Consider the following 16,143-nt stretch of genomic DNA (forward strand, 5'->3'; position numbering starts at 1 on the left):
CCATTACTATTATTTTGAGCATAGGATTGTCAAAAAATACTTCTGGTGCAATTAAGTTAAGCTCTAACATCTGAGGTGATTTCTAATTATCCTAATGTTAATATTTGTACTTCTCAGTACATGCTTAAGAAACATCTTAAATACATAGCATACTTTTATTAAGGCATAAGTATTTTTCGTTGAAAGTAACCCTATCAGTTTAAAATGACATCAACATTTGTGAAAGGTACACTCAATTCTAACTGAACGTAGGCAGCCAACAACAAAGCTTTAAAATAGTGACAGCACAGTATACAGCAGTATATTTTGAGTACCATTACATAATATTGATTGAAGTATCCTTCTGGTAAAAGAAACGTCCTTTTGTAAGAATGAGACTGGTGAGTCATACGTACACAGCATCAGTAGATATCCATTGCTTCAGTAAATACTGAAAATGCATTTTTATAACTATTAATCCTCAAAATTAAAATTGAATGAAAATGGTTTGACATCATTGTTAGAATTAGAAATGTTAATTTACTTACCTTTTACTGGAATTTTCTTGAGGCAGATAGCTTTATTTTAAAGTTAGACAAACCTTTGTTATAGAATCTTCTGTACCAAAGTATAGAGTCTCCAAACTAATAGTGTGGTCTGCTAAAACATTGCTGGAGTGTTACTAACAACACTCCATCTCTTTCCCTCATATTTACTCTTGGAAAAGGGCTTCAGACCTGTGGTTTAGAAGTCACATGGCCCAGGAGACATTGCCAGTTTTAGTTTCCTATGGCTACGGGATGCACTAAAGATACAGATGCTCTAGGCCAAGTTAATATAAATCAAAAGCAAGCTTTGTTCTCCTTATTTATTTTTATTGCCTAATGCCCCTCTCCTTCACTTGAGAACTAATCTATTACATAACATTAGTGGCAGAACAGATTTATAATCCAATGTGTCTGCAATATTTTCACTATTTAAAAACATAAACAGTGGTGAAAATGTACACCTGCTGTGATATGACAGAGTAAGAAAGATATGAGTTCATCTCATCCTTGCTTGCAAAGAGGAGGCAAATCTGGTCCATATAACCTCTCTGTATCAAACATAGGTGGACTACAGGAGAAGCATGTAGCATGTCTGGATGTTCTCCACCTGCTCTCTCAAGATGATCACAGCAGCTTTAGAAAAGGAGCAGCCACCAATAGCTCTGCAGCTCTCATGGGATGCAATTAAGGTATGTTGACTAAATGATCCATCTTCTATTCTAAATGGCTGTTACCTGATTTATTTCTTTAAAAATTTAAAAATTCTGGACAGTATTCAATATAACTTTGAAATGGAGAGAGTGAATGAATACAGGAGGAACGTGAAGGCTCTCGAAGTCTAGGCTTTTCAACTTTCACAGAAGAATTTAAATAATTTATAAAGGTAAGAAATTACAGTCTAATTTTTAACATGCATGTATTTTTTTTTTTTTTTTTTATCTGAACGTAAATACTCCAAAGCATCACTTGTGCTCAGGAAGGGATCACTGACAAGATCATAAGGGTTAGACAAAAACCAGCTTCAGTTGCAGGAAATGCACAGAATATGGGGGGAGAGGTGTCTCCAAATATAGACAGTTCTGCAGCATGCAGCACCTAAATTGCCTCATGCTCTTAAATGACCTTCCCGCTTACTGTAATGAGAAAAGGCTGTAGCTCATGAATACCTCACTCTGAGGATACAGAACTTCATATTATTTCAGTTCAAAAGTTTTGTTGGAATGGAAGAGAAAGGAGCTGCTACTTCTCTGTGAACAAATACTATAAAACAACTAATATTGCTAAGCCATAAGCAGTATCATCAGAGACCACTGCTCCTATAACTGACTGTCCCAAAAGCTGTAAATAAATATGGAACTTATCCCAAAGCCCAAAGCATCTAAATAAGCACCAGTATGCAAGTATGTGAGAGTAGAAAATGGGAAAACCATCTGAAACAGACAAATGGCAGGATAGATGCTTTATAAATTTCACAGAAAACATACTGCTCCATGGTGAAGAGATCGACAATGGTAAAGAGAAAGATTTGGAAAAGATTCCATCTTTAGCATTCAAAATCATTGATTGATAATGCATTAATACTAATCACAATTTGTATACAGAAGCTTTATTGATTCTATATCTGAAAAGGATACTGTGAAATATTGAAAGTGAATGATAAAGTGGAATATAGGAATCTTTTTTTGTAACATGATTTGTGGTAGTTATGAACTAGAAGGAAAATAATTCAGGAACTATGACATGTTTGGTGTGAAAAATCACAGCTATGAAGGTCTGAATCCAAACACTGAAAATGTGCTGACATATTAGTAACTACTGAATGATACAATGCTGTCACTGTTGTCATACCACTATAAAGAACTGCTCTTCAACCAACAGCTTCCTTGTAGAGTGTCACTGGCAAAAGGAGGAAGGTTACAGTACAGAATCACTATCTGTTCTCTTTTACATTGAAAGGCATAGCTTTGCTCTTGGCAAGCTGTGTCCCCTTGTAAACTACCCTCTCATGCCCTTTGCATGCTTATGGGATTGCAGGCCTTTATGATGACAGATATGTCTTCACGTTGCATTATGAAGAATTTGCTAAACATATCCTTGATGCTCAAATTCTGTCCTAGACTCCACAGTGGTTTTTTTTTTTTCGGTTTTTTCCTGAGCAACTATTCTGGCAGAATGTAAAGCTTTCATTAAAATACTTCAGTGACAAGTTTGTAATGCAATTCTACAAATGCAGTATATATTTAAGAAAGAAAAGAGTGTACTGAATGCATAAATTATGTATTATCACATTAACAAAAATTTTACAAGTCCTTCTAAACCCACTCTAGGAGTGATATCAAAGAAGAACAATCCTTACCTTAGTTGAACTTAAATTGTGTACTCTGTCACTAGAATAACTTTGGGGTATAGGAGGATCAGGGTAGTCATCAGCACTTTTTGATGCATTCTTTTTGATAACTTCTACGTAGGAAACAGGGAAGATGCCTTGTCTGTTGGTTCCTGGTATTTTACCTTCATACCAGTTTTGATCAACCCGCTTAAGAAGTATGACTCTGTCTCCCTGGAATGCATTATAAAAATGTGTTATCAGCAGATGAGTAGTAACTTTTTTTTTAAATCACTGATCTTATTTTAATGCATAGAATTATTTCCCCGCAGTAGTGTTTCTGCCTTCACCTTTCTCCTGCCATTTATAATAACCACGTGAACAGTTACCATTCCAGCAAAAGGAGGATCGTTACAGACTGCTCTTGCTATTCAGCAGAATCTCTCTTTTGGTTGGAGGGCTAATACAAACTTTTCATAGGAGCACAACCTGTTTAAATTGTTGGCCAGTCTACTAGCTAACACCCCAACTGTAATATGGAATAATCCTAGAATGGCTTGGGTTGGAAGAGACCCCAAGGATCATCAAATTCCAACCTCATTGCCACATGCAGGGCCACCAACCTCCAGATCTGGTACTACAGCAGGTTGCCCAGAGTCCTATCCAACTTGCTCTTGAGCACCTCCAGGGATGAAGTGTCCACAACCCCTGACTGCATTAATTTAAATGCCCCATTTTCCCTAAGGGTAATAGAAGTTAAATAATTAAATCCACGCTTGTGCTTTATTATTAAGTAAAATTATAATAAGTGAAAATGAAATGTTCAAAATTATTTCATGGGGAAAAAGAGATGAATGCTTTTCCCACTGAGCATGCTGCACAAGCAGGTATCTATGTAAGAAGACAGATGGGCAGTGGCTCACTTACTGTTTTTAGAGAGCCTAGAAACTGAAATGGAAAATAGCAACTTTTTATTCAAACATCCCTGTCTTAAGTTTTGAAACTTAATGAGCTCCTTCTTTTGTTTGATGTGATGTGCTTTTTACCCTGTCTTTTTAGAACAATCCTTCCCTATTAGTTTTTTGTTCTTAGGTTTCTGTAGTAGATTTGTGGAGTACCCTAAAGTTATCATTATTAAGATGGAAATTTAACTTTTAAAAACAAACCAAAATAGGGCTGACAAGATAGTGACCACCACAATCAGCATGAAAGGGAATTAAAAAAAAAAAATCAAACTGCCTCCCACCTCTAGTTCTGTTTCTATTCCTGATATTTTTTTTCTGGACCTCTTTAAAATGCACCAGTCTCAAACAAGTGGAAAAATACCCATTACCTTCAGTGATGCTAGATTAGGTGTTAATTCAGCATCAAAAAGCTGTATCCTTAGTTTTACACAAAAGGAGGAACACTGAATAACTTCTATGAACATTAACTCATGTAAAACAGAAAATAAATGAGGTAAAATTTTCCAGTGGGTAAAGAATATGTAATACTTATAACTAAGTGCATAATACCTTGAATAATAAAGTTCCTACAGCAAGAGTATCTCAGTCAGACAAACCCCAGCAATTAAACACTTGTTTTGATCATGTATAATAAAGGATCATCACCAACATGTATGTGTATAGGCATAACAGGAATATGTAAGAAAGAGCAGACTATTACTAAGATGATAAATTTGCAAGAGCCAGTACTTTCACAGACATGTCTGAGCCTTTCTTCTGAATTTTGCTGTTTTCTATTTTCTGCATTTTTATTTCTCCAGTAGTAGAAGCCTCACCGTGATAATGAAGACAGTAACAATTCCTAAAAAGGTCAATGGATAATTAAAATGAAAAGTAGAAAACTGGGTTGCCAGTTTGAGGGTGTTTGCATATAGCAATTATATTTATATACACAAAATATTTAAGCTATTTGCAGGCAGCTGGGAAAGAATGCAAGCTAATGAGCTTATGTCAGCAGCTTTCTAGCATTACACTGCTTTGTGCATGGCAAATTTAGTACCAAAGCACTAATTATGTATATATTAATTCAGTTTAGCAGTAGACACCATAATGTTATTTTGAAAAAAATAGTTGTAAGCTGTACCTTTCTAAGTGATAACTCCACATTTGTGTCTGCACTGAAATTATATTTGGCAATAGCTTCTCCAATCTCTCCAATCTGTGCAGGAGGAGGCGGCCTGGCAGGCTGTGCTTTTTCTGGAGGAGAAAGCTTCTAGGGAGAAAAATACCAACAGATTTTAATCATTTGCATGTAACTTGTGAATCTGTTACCCAAAATAATTCAAGGAATTAAAACAAAGAACAAACCTCAACATAAGAAATTGGGAATATTCCAACTCTTCCATGGTGCTCACCTTCATACCAGTTTTGATCAATTTTCCTGAGGATATAGACAGTATCTCCTTTCTTAAAGGACAGCTCTCTGTAACAGATTCATTTAAATTGGGTGTTTATAACTTTACATTTGAGCTCCTCTACCTGCATAGCTCCTGCTGTTTCTAAGTTCAAAACTGAAACAAAATGTAGCAACTAAACATTTGGAGAAAAGATGTCATAGCTGTGGTACACTTACCAGTTGATTATACCCTACGAAACAAAGCGATTCACATTTATGAACACTGGATTCTATTGGTAAGTCATATTGGCCTAACTTTTACCTCCAAGAAAGTATTTGTAGTTATTATCAGAGGGGACAGTATAGTGTCTGTAGGCAAGCATGATGACTTCAGTGTCCCCTGTTTAGATGCAGGTGTTTTGACTGGTATCAGGGACATACTTGGTGTTCTTGACAAATTGGTAGGGAAAGCTACTGAACACATTGCATGCTTCTGTGCCCAATTACTACCTTTCTGCAGCAGCATCGCTTAGAGTGCTTCTGTGTCAACTGTTTTTCTTTTGAGACCAAGATGATCAGAAGCATGATTATGTTCTCACCATTTCTGAGAATCAAGGCCTGTGATATGCTTAATGTTGGACACTGAAAAAGGGAATTATCAAAATCATCAAGAACATCTTCAGTACCTGGCCTGGGTGGTATTTGCTGTACTGTCTTTTTTTCAGGCCCTAATCTGCTGTTCCGATAATTCAAGTTGTCAGTTTACACAGCTAATGCAATATTACTGACAATGTTGTACCGCATCTAAAGAACACTCGAACACCCTGGATCACCAGGGTAACAGCAGTAATGAAGTATGATGTTCTCCTCTGGCTTCCTCAATCCTAGACCAGTGTTTTCTGATTTTTATTCTTTATTTATTTATTTATTTTTTCCCTGACAGACCACTACAGTTTATCTTGGTACGGGATATGTTACATCCTGCAGAAAATCTGTGGTAAGACAAGACGTATGAAAGATTCTGAAGCACCGTGCAGAATTCTGGTAAGAAAGTAATCTGTCTACAAGAGCACATTAAGCATGCTACTTTATGCAACCTAAATATGATTTACAACAAAGACCATTCAGTGGGCAACCCTGAGGACTTGCTATAGGAAGGTGAAAATGCACAGCCACTCACATGTTCAAGTACGCACAATGGAAAATAGAATAATTTACAACATTTTAATTACAAAACTTCTTATACAGCATGCTAGTGCAGAAGCTGTTGTGACAGCAGTTGGGGTCCTTTTCTTTCATGGCATTTGGCTGTAGAAATTGGCTTTAACAGCAGGTAGCTGTGTCAAGCGTTAGAAAGATTTTCCTTGACTATGAATACTTAAAGGAACAAAAGTCTAGTACTTACTTAGAAGTTTGAGCTTTAAAGTCATATACAGCTCTAGCTGGCAGTTTCTGAAAAGTAGGCAAGATGATTAACACATTCAGGTAGTATTACTATATGGCAAACAATTTTTAGCTTTTAAAAAGGTGACCAAGATCTAATAAAAGAAGTGCACGTACTTTACCGCAGTTCTCCCAGTGAGGCTCTTTTTGGGTAATTAAATATGCAACTTACTTTTCTGAGGTTGTTAGGTATTTGGGACAGCATTTTAAAAATAGAACCAGCACCTACCTAAAGCACTGTCTTCAATTAAAAAAAAAAAAAAGTCCCCAAAGTTATTAAAGGGATCCTGTCAAATTATGTTTTTTGATACTGATATAATACTCCATTGCAGCTCTCCTTCATGTAGGATGGCCTAAATATAAAGCGTTTTTCTCTTCTCTGCTGTTATTAAAATTGATTTTGGAGGAGAGGGGATATTCTTTTTGTTAAGTTTTTGAGTTTTTTTTAGTCTTTACTGATTTTGCTTGTTTGTTTCTTTTTTAGTACTGTAACTGATAAACCAAAGAATGAAAGAATGGAGATAGTATTAAAAGAACAGTGGGACTGACTGAATGCAAAATCTACAAAACAGATTCAAAATATAGGTCTTTTGTCCTCTCATTGTTTTTTTAAATTATAGCAGTCTTACACTACAAGCCATTCTTATATACCTAACGTCTTTTCATATTGGAACTCAGCATTCTTTACATGCCCAATACACCTCCTGAAACTTTTTTTAACTGTTAATTTGTAATGAGCAATCTTTCCTTCCAGTACACTCGAGTGTACTGTATTCAGATTAATGCAAAATGTTAATCTGTTCTGTAATCTGTAGTCTACAGATATAAATAATTAATATAAAAATATAAATTAATATAAATATACGACTGAATAAAATCTCTGAAGCCTGCTTATAGAGTGCTTCAAGTTCTAGAACACACACACACACACACACACACACACACACACACACAAAAGAGTATATCACTCTCTTAAGCATATTTCAAGTGATAATTTGTGTTACTTTCTTTAGAGATTGTACATCTGCTTCCATTCCCTCTGCCAAAGCATTAAAATAAGTAATTGGCAGACAATCACGATCACCAGAGCTATTACAGAAATTAGGGATTGCTGTTAGGATAATGCTTTTTGTATAATACACCAACAGCAGTATTTTTTTCCTCTTTTAACACAAAAGTAATGATGGACTACAGATGTTAGGCTTGAAACTGTTGAGGCAGTTTCTTGTGTGGTTGAAAAATGTGATATTTCCACGTCCATTTAAATGTAAGTAGAAGATGCAGCTTATCTTATGTTGTTTGATATTCTTTTACTTTACATACCTGTCTCTTTAATGAAAAGGAAAGATTCTGTCCCACCTAAATACTGTGTTGAGTTGCACTTCCTTTTTTCTGTATCACTATGTTGTCTTATAACCAACAAAAATCTTGTCTCAGAAATGTTATTGATTTTTTTCCATATGGATATTGCTGCATTATTTATTTTTGGTTTGCTACCTCTTTATCTGTAGCTCCTCTTCTGTCCCTTGGAGTACATTGTCCCACATCGGTGAAAGCAGAATAGTTTCCAGGAGTTTCCTGGTCTACTGAAAACAGAACATCATTATGTGAAACTGTGGTAAAATGAACACATTGAAATCTGGCATATTGCTTGGTATCTTTTAAAGGAATAAAGAGATACTGACTCTATAATTTCACATTTAAAGCATGTTATGTTATGGTTAAAGTTGACCTTTAAAAAAACAAAGATACCAACTCTTAAGCCCAGTCTTTCCTCTGATCCACAGCAGAAGAATGTGTAACAGAGAGTGGGAAGAGCAAAATTATGCCTTACTGTATGAAGTGATGCACTCCTGCTGGACCAAATGGAAGACACGACGGGAGTACTGAGACTTTATCAGGTTGAGAAGCTTTTCTGAATGCCAGCAATATAATCACAATTACATGCACAAAACATAACTAAAGCATGCCTCAATGAGATAATAAGAAGAAATTATTTTTCTTCAATAGGCCAGCTTGTTAGTAGTTTTATTTCATAAAAAGATGGAATTATCATTACCAATCTCTGTGGCAGATTCTCTCTAAAGCATAGTTTTCCAATGTTTACTAGAGGATGGTATACTACAGGATGGCAATACCTTTTTTGTATTTTAATAAAAGAAAAATCTTGCACTTTCTACTGCTTGGTAAGTTTCCAGTGTGAATTAAAATGTAATGGAATTATTTCAGATCAGAGAATGAAATAAACTGTCCCTTGACTTCTGAGATTTACTAGCAATTGCAGTTTCCTAACGTCGGCTGCAGGAGGCTTCTGACTGGTATTTGCCTCTCTTTGACTTCATTCACATGATCTGTTCTTACTAAGCTTATACATTTCTAAGTACAAGTGGAAAAATAGAATTAAAAACTTCTGCATTATGTTGCAGTTTTACAGAACAGAGACCTCAATGGGCTGTTGGCCAAGCCAGGAGGACTTCAGGCTATTGATAAATACTGTGGGGGCAAAAATTATTTAACTGCATCGCTTGGTTGTTGGTTGTTGGATGTAAGTGTGTCATCCCCAGCAAGTTTATCATAGTTCCAATTGTGGACAGCTTTCTTTAAAGGTTTGATTATTGAGAATTTCTCTTCTGTGATAAGGTATTTCTGAAAACCTCATAGTTACATTAAGATTTTCTGAGAAGAATTAGTTTTACTGCCACAGAGATTGTAGACCATTTGAACAGTGAAAATGAAAACTTCCTAAAATAATTTTCAGGTCTATTCACAAAAAGTAATATGAAGCAATGGAATTAGTGTATTTTCATGAAAAAACAGGAACAACTCTCTATTACGGTGGCAGAATTAACAGCATTTTTATCAATTAGACATTTTACTATATAGCTTTTAATGCTGATATTTTTGGTTTAAATATTCAAGGAAAAGCTCCCTGCATATTATTTTCTGCTTGACCAGCATCTTAATGATGCATCCTGTCACATCCATTCACTTTCTGTAAGGTTTGTTTTGGTTTGGTTTTTTTGGACTTGCTTAAGTTAATAACACCACTATTATTTATAGCACTAATTATCTAATAGTTGAAATACACCACTTATCCACTTGTCCAGATTACTTCATTTTGTGAACAGACAACACGTTTTTCTAGTTTTGTGATGATGTAAAAATAACAGTCTTCCTGCATTAGTTTTGTGGAATGAATTGCTCTCATATACTACACAAATAAAAATGGAATGAGAAAGGGTGGGAAATACAGGGAATAAATCACAAGGATAGAGGAAGAAAGTGAATCCACCTTGGAAACACAGTGCACTATCATTTTCTTGGTTATTGTTGTTAGTTGTGTCCATGTCTTGGAGAGAGGCACTAAGAGGTAATCTTCCACAATCATTCTGGTAAAGTGGGCAATGAGTAGCACCATCTTGAGGCAGTGGATGAAAAGGCTGGTGCATGGGACTCTTTTTCAGAGCTGTAAGAGATGAATTCCTTTCTGGAATGTCTGGAAGCAGCTCAGTAATCAGTCTGTGTAATATACTATTGTCAGGCAAGCTTCCCCTTCTTTTTTCAGCTTTTATTTGGTCACAGATGTCTTTAAGTGCAGAATCTAGTGCTTCAAATACAGATGACTTGCGTTTTGTCTTTTCAGTTTGTTTTTTAGGGGCTGCACTTTTTTTCCTTCGGAAAGGCACTGGGCTGACTAGGAATGCTATCTTGGAGAGGCCAGATTCTGCCTCCTGTCTCCTTGGATCTTCAGCAGGTTCTTGTTTAGCCCTTTCATGTTTCAACATGGTGGTGAAGCGGGTATAGGACGCTGGGCATCTCCCTTTGCAGGAGCTGATGAGATGCCTGTGATGGTGGTGGTGGTGGTGGTGGTGATGGCCCGATCCATAAAAGCTTTCAGATGATGTGAAGGAATAGTGATCAAAGTCACTTTCACTACAAAAGGATGACCCCTCTATCTGGATAAAGTCACTGAGGTCAGAAACCACTCCATCTTGATCACTATCTGAGAAATCCATATGTGACCGCTGTGGCTCATCACTGGTCACTTCAATATGAATTGGCACCAGGGTTTTAGACTTGTAGCTCCGTTGTACCTGAGAGGGATGTCTGACTTCATTTTCTTCCTCTAGCAGAGACTCGATAGAAAATCGCCGCTGTGAACATAAACCATTTTTAGGAGGCTCTAGTGTAATGTTTGACAACATTTCATCACCTAGATTTGGCATTGATTTTGACTTCTGAATTAGTTTTTCAAATTCCGATATTCTGGTTGGCACCATATCTCTGGGCACCTCTTCCGTAGAAGATTCTCTCCAGCCCTGAAGGATACCTTTATGTTGTTCTTTTTCATACTGCAGTATTCTGGACTTCACAGAACAGATCACCTCAGAGTTCATCAAGTCCTTGCGATTGATACGATGCATCTTTTTGTACATTTTAAGGAAACCTGGGGCATCGTGCGCAGATCTGTGACGAACTCTTGCCCTACCACCACCACGGCCCTCAGGTGCATATGGGGATGCCCAGTTCATTGAGCAAACCTCTTTAGCATCCTCCTCACATAGAAGAGAGCCCATGCTTTCAGACTTGGCCTGTGCATCGGGAAAGCCATCCCGATCATCTGTTAAAAGATCATCACAGCTACGAGATTTTCTCTTTGGAGAAGTGGTTTCTTCTGTGCTGCTCCATACTTCTGCATTTTGTCGAGTCATTTGCCAGCCATTCTTGTAGCTGATTGCCCTCCTTGAATCGTTAGGAACAGCTAAATGTTGTCTGTAAGTGCTACAGTAATCTAATTCATTTGAGGTGTTGTGGTTGTGCACTGAATAACTGAGGAGGGATGGATATACTTTGCTAATATCCCCACCTTTATAATCCATAGAGCAGCATGATAAAAGAGAGACATTGCCAGAAATTAAAAGATTCAGAAAGTTGGAATTAATATCAGTAAGTATCAGAAAGACTAGAAAAGAGACAGCCATTAGTGCATCTGTTCTGTCAGCTTTGGACAGCACATACGTTTCTACAGACCAGGACTGCAGAGCTAATAAACCATTTTCCAGCTTTAATAACGCACTTATGATAATTTGAACATTGAAAAAAATAAATCCAAATTCCTTAAGAATTGTGGTGATGTCCGCCTCCCAAACAAAACCAAAACAACTGAAGTGTAAGAAAACAACTATCAATATTGATCATGAAGCAGGTTTAAAAAAAAAAAAAAAAAAAAAAAAGTCAAACCAAAAATCTAGACTCCAGAATTATAACTTTGAGATGAATTGAAGTGTTTTATCCCTAGAGCTAAGACCATCACTTTTTATGTTTAAATAGATCACTTTTTTTTTTTTCCCCTGTGGTAATCAAATTAAATGATAAGTACAGAAAGTGTAAAAATTGGACAAAATTTGTATCTCTTAGTTCATTTAAATTTCTTATTAGTATATGCTGAGTTTAAGAAATTATTCCGTTATACATTCTTAACTATGTTTCAAATACTGGCTTAACTATATTTCAAAAATGTGTATTCTGAAAGCTGTACAGAGTTTTTGATCTGATTAATGTTCAGACAGTTGACAGGTGGTGCAGTAAAAAGTAAATGCAGGTGAACCGAGTTTACCACCTTTTCACTGTCTGCTCCGGTGCACCAAATGGATGAGATTATTTTTTAAATTACTAATCTTAACAGCGGTTTTAAAATAAATCTGTTCTTCTATCACTTCATTCTTAGTATTTCTCACTGTTTTTCTTTGATACAAGGATGGGTATTGTAGTAGATAGTACTCTGTATATTACATCCATCATATATTTTGCTGGAAACCTTTTGTCTTGCTAATAAAAACACCTAAAACTCCCAAACTAAACCGCCTAATTTCAGTGTCTCTTTTCTGGAGAGACATGGAGAACAGCAGTGAGACCATAAGTTTCTTGGAAAAAACCAAAAAACCAAAAATCTAGATTGTATATTGTGTAGTGAGTACTTCAAGGATTCTGGATGTGGCTCTGGGCAGCCTGGTCTAGCGGTTGATGATGCTGCACATAGCAGGGGGGGTTGAAACTAGATAATCGTGATGGTCTCTTTCAACCCAGGCCATTCTGTGATTTATGAAATTAAAAATCTGACTATGAATATTTGCTTGATTAAAGTAGGTCCCAATAACTGATGCTAAGACACCAGCTATTGAACTGAAGGTCTGCTATTATGGGAACACATCTTTAATCTCACGTAGCATTTGTCCTGATTTATTTTCTCCATACCCTAAGAACAGTATAATAAGAGAAAAAAGTGCACTTTAATGAAGAATATGATTTGTACCATAATGTAAAATTCCTTAAAGTTTTATTAACCAACCAATTTTCTGTGTCCTAGAAGGGGCAAATGAAACTGGAAAACCCTTACTACAAGTCCAGCTTTTGATCAGCTTTGAATCGCACACACGTGTAAAGATAAACAAGTTAGTCTTTAAGGAAAGGTCCAAAGCCCCTCATACAGTAAATCTCCCTACAGAGTGCACTCAGCAACAGTGGACAACAGTTGCATTTACTACCAAGAGATTGTACAACATGTCATCATCAGATTTCCTCCTAACAAATATGATGTCCTCTTACCTTTTGCTCGTGATGGAGAAGAAGGAGACGAGCTAGTTAAAGGCTTTCTAAGGGTGGTGTATGGGCCTTGCATATCTGTACGGCCCAGGCTGGGCCTGTTTGCATTCTGATCACTGTGTGCTCTCTGATGACTTACAGCAGGTTCTGACTTCCTCCTTTTCCTATAGTCACTCGCAGTACTTGCAGAACTATAACAACAACCAGTATTAGTAGCAGTCTCATCTCTGTAATAACAACTCAGTAATTAAAAAGCAAGCCTGTGATTGCATTATTTGCTTATGAATTGAGCAATGCCAGAAGAAATACATCTGAAACATGCACGGGGAGAAGCACTGGGCTCAGCTCTCTTACAGCACATTTCACAGAAAAAAGCTGAATTTTTTCTTCACTTGTTTGTGTCGAAGTTTCATATAAAATTGTTATATTGCTTTCATAATGATGACTTTGGAATAAATGTACCAAGCTTTTTAGAGTAAATTCTGAAATACTGCAAAAGTATCAGCCACTAATGATTTGAAAGTCTTTCCATATTAATTTTGATCAGGTGACAGTATCACCAGGAGGTCTGGCTACTGAGATAGCTGTACCAAACTGAGATGTATTCAGGTTAAGCAGTCTGATTATTAAGGATGCTGAATAAGATATTAAAAGAGCTGCCTTTATGAGTAGGAGATAACAGTGTGAGTAGTAAAATGCAGCTACAGACAAAAAATTAAATGGTAAGTTGCTGTTAGCACTAGAGTAGAAGTTCAGTGTAAAGATGAGAAAAGGCGATAGAACAGGTGAGGTAACAAGCTTCTGGGAACAGCACAGAAAAGCGTTGCAAGCAGTAAGAATAAATGATGGAGTGTTGAAGCTGAGAAGCTCAGGGATGTCACTGGAAAGACCCAGAATACAGCATGGATTACATTGAATGCAAACAGTAAGTCCTTGAAAAACAAAACTAAGAATTGCACTTGAGTATCAAAATATGAACATCCTCTCCATGTACCTATCTTAGGAATCCACAAAGTGAAATTTAATATTTGACTCTTTTCAACATCTGCTGGCTTCAGGTCACAAAGAAAGCCCTTAGGCTGTGAAACGTGCACTGAAGTCACACATACATTTCTTACCTGGAAGGCCTGTCCAGGCCTCTATCTGTTGAAGAGTGATGATATAAGGAAGTCTGTGAAAACAAATACATAAATCTGTTATATGCCTATATATGAAAAAAAGGTGACAATTTCTGCTTACATTTTGGATTATTATGTTTGCTACTCCATGACATCCTATAAAAACAGACCACAGTGATCAACATACTATGTGCTCCAGCACAGAGATACTGCAGTATTCAGTCAGGCAGTTTCTAAAAAGCATCGCTTGATTTATTTCTGTGTTCTATTTCAGTTATATTTTTGTTTTTAAAGCACTAAAATCATGATTTAGAGCCATGCTTCTCTATACTGTTTTCAAAAATGGATACACAACACCTGAAATTATCTTTGACTATGAAATATAAAAATCTGAAAATGATTCCTCCTTGTACAAAGCAACATCTGCAAAGCTTCTCCTCCATCTCAATTACTCTCCAGAATTTCACAATCAGTTATAGCCAGAAGCAAAACCTGCTGAAAGACCCTGGATTTTTCTGGCCAATTATTGGCCACCTTACATTCATGGTCAACTATTTTTCCTCTCTGTAGAAGTCTTCTAGACTTATTCTCTAAAAAGGAATTTTTTTTTTTTACAGATTTTTCTCTATACCAAAGGATTGCAGAAGTAACACTTGTCACTATGTAAGCACATGAGAGTGAGCGTGCACAGGACTGTGGAATACAGTCATGCTTTATCACAACATAATATTTTTTTTTTATTTGCTAAAACCAACCTATTTTTCTGCATGTGAATGCAAAGCTACTTCTTACAAATTTCATTTTCCCAGTAAAACACAGATTTGCTTTCTTTTTAAATTGTTTGCCATTGCACTGCTCTTAGGTGATAAACAACCTATGTATGACTTTACTAATACAATCCACTATTAGTTTTTTTATTTTAAAGCGAAGAACAGAAATGGGTAATTGTTCACCAAAGCATTTCGTGTACTGTAACTTAACTCATAAAGTCAGTGGACGTGTAAGTTACAGAGAAGGGGTCCTGTGATACAAAACCATATGTCTGCTCTAGGATCAAGTGAAGAGTTAATGCACTTTCCCAACAGCAGTGTAAGTAGAAGCCTGTGCTTTGAAGCTGCTTCTGTTACGGAGGTGTGCTGATCATCGTCAAACATTCTCAAACGGGCAATAAACCTGCTGGCATTGCTTATGAAATGATCCCTATTTTATATTTGGAACACGTGTGGGGATAATGAGTGCATTCCTTTTAACTCAGCCCACCTGAACAAAATATCATGATATTTGTTTTTAGAATATATTCAGAAGGAGGTCCTGAGTCTTTTACTGTTCAGTTCATATTTTCAAGCTTTTCTTTAGATCTTCTGAAAGCTGAAAACTGCTTTATGCCAATTTTCAAGTGTCCAGTGTCAAAGTTTTAACAAAACACATCTAAATACAAAATCTGTCTGCAGCAAAACCACAAAAACCAGAGTTGGCACAGCTGCTGACAACAACAGAGTAACCCCAGTTTTCCACATGCCGCCACACAGCAGAGTGAAGAAGACTGCACTGCCACACAGAAGGAACATCTACAAAACACATGTTCTGTCAAATACAAATCTTATTTCAAAGCCACCTAGCACTATAAGCCTCAACCTTAAACTGCCTGTGAGGCAGTGCAAGCACAGCACTGTCACTGCAGGCCTTCTGTGCAGGTGCCATTCCAGTCAGAGGCAGACCGGGCCATGTGTCACAGGATACAAACCAAACACCTGAGGCAGGGAGAGCTCTCACCCCTTGTAATGAC

At 36.7% G+C, this 16,143-nt stretch overlaps 1 protein-coding gene across 1 annotated transcript in view; it reads right to left on the minus strand.

Moving 5' to 3' along the window:
- SORBS2 (sorbin and SH3 domain containing 2) overlaps positions 1–16,143 on the minus strand; it is a gene marked incomplete at both ends in the record, with an annotated part of 47,458 nt that overhangs the window by 12,185 nt on the left and 19,130 nt on the right. The window contains 8 exons of the mRNA XM_079534453.1: positions 2,884–3,087; positions 4,942–5,070; positions 5,166–5,280; positions 6,599–6,645; positions 8,134–8,222; positions 9,929–11,503; positions 13,243–13,430; positions 14,358–14,410. Of these exons, the coding sequence (XP_079390579.1) occupies positions 2,884–3,087; positions 4,942–5,070; positions 5,166–5,280; positions 6,599–6,645; positions 8,134–8,222; positions 9,929–11,503; positions 13,243–13,430; positions 14,358–14,410 (2,400 nt within the window). The remainder of the gene's footprint in view (positions 1–2,883; positions 3,088–4,941; positions 5,071–5,165; positions 5,281–6,598; positions 6,646–8,133; positions 8,223–9,928; positions 11,504–13,242; positions 13,431–14,357; positions 14,411–16,143) is intronic.

The sequence above is a fragment of the Tetrao urogallus genome (genome assembly GCF_951394365.1).
Source record: "Tetrao urogallus genome assembly, chromosome: 4".
In the NCBI taxonomy this organism is placed as follows: Eukaryota; Metazoa; Chordata; class Aves; order Galliformes; family Phasianidae; genus Tetrao; species Tetrao urogallus.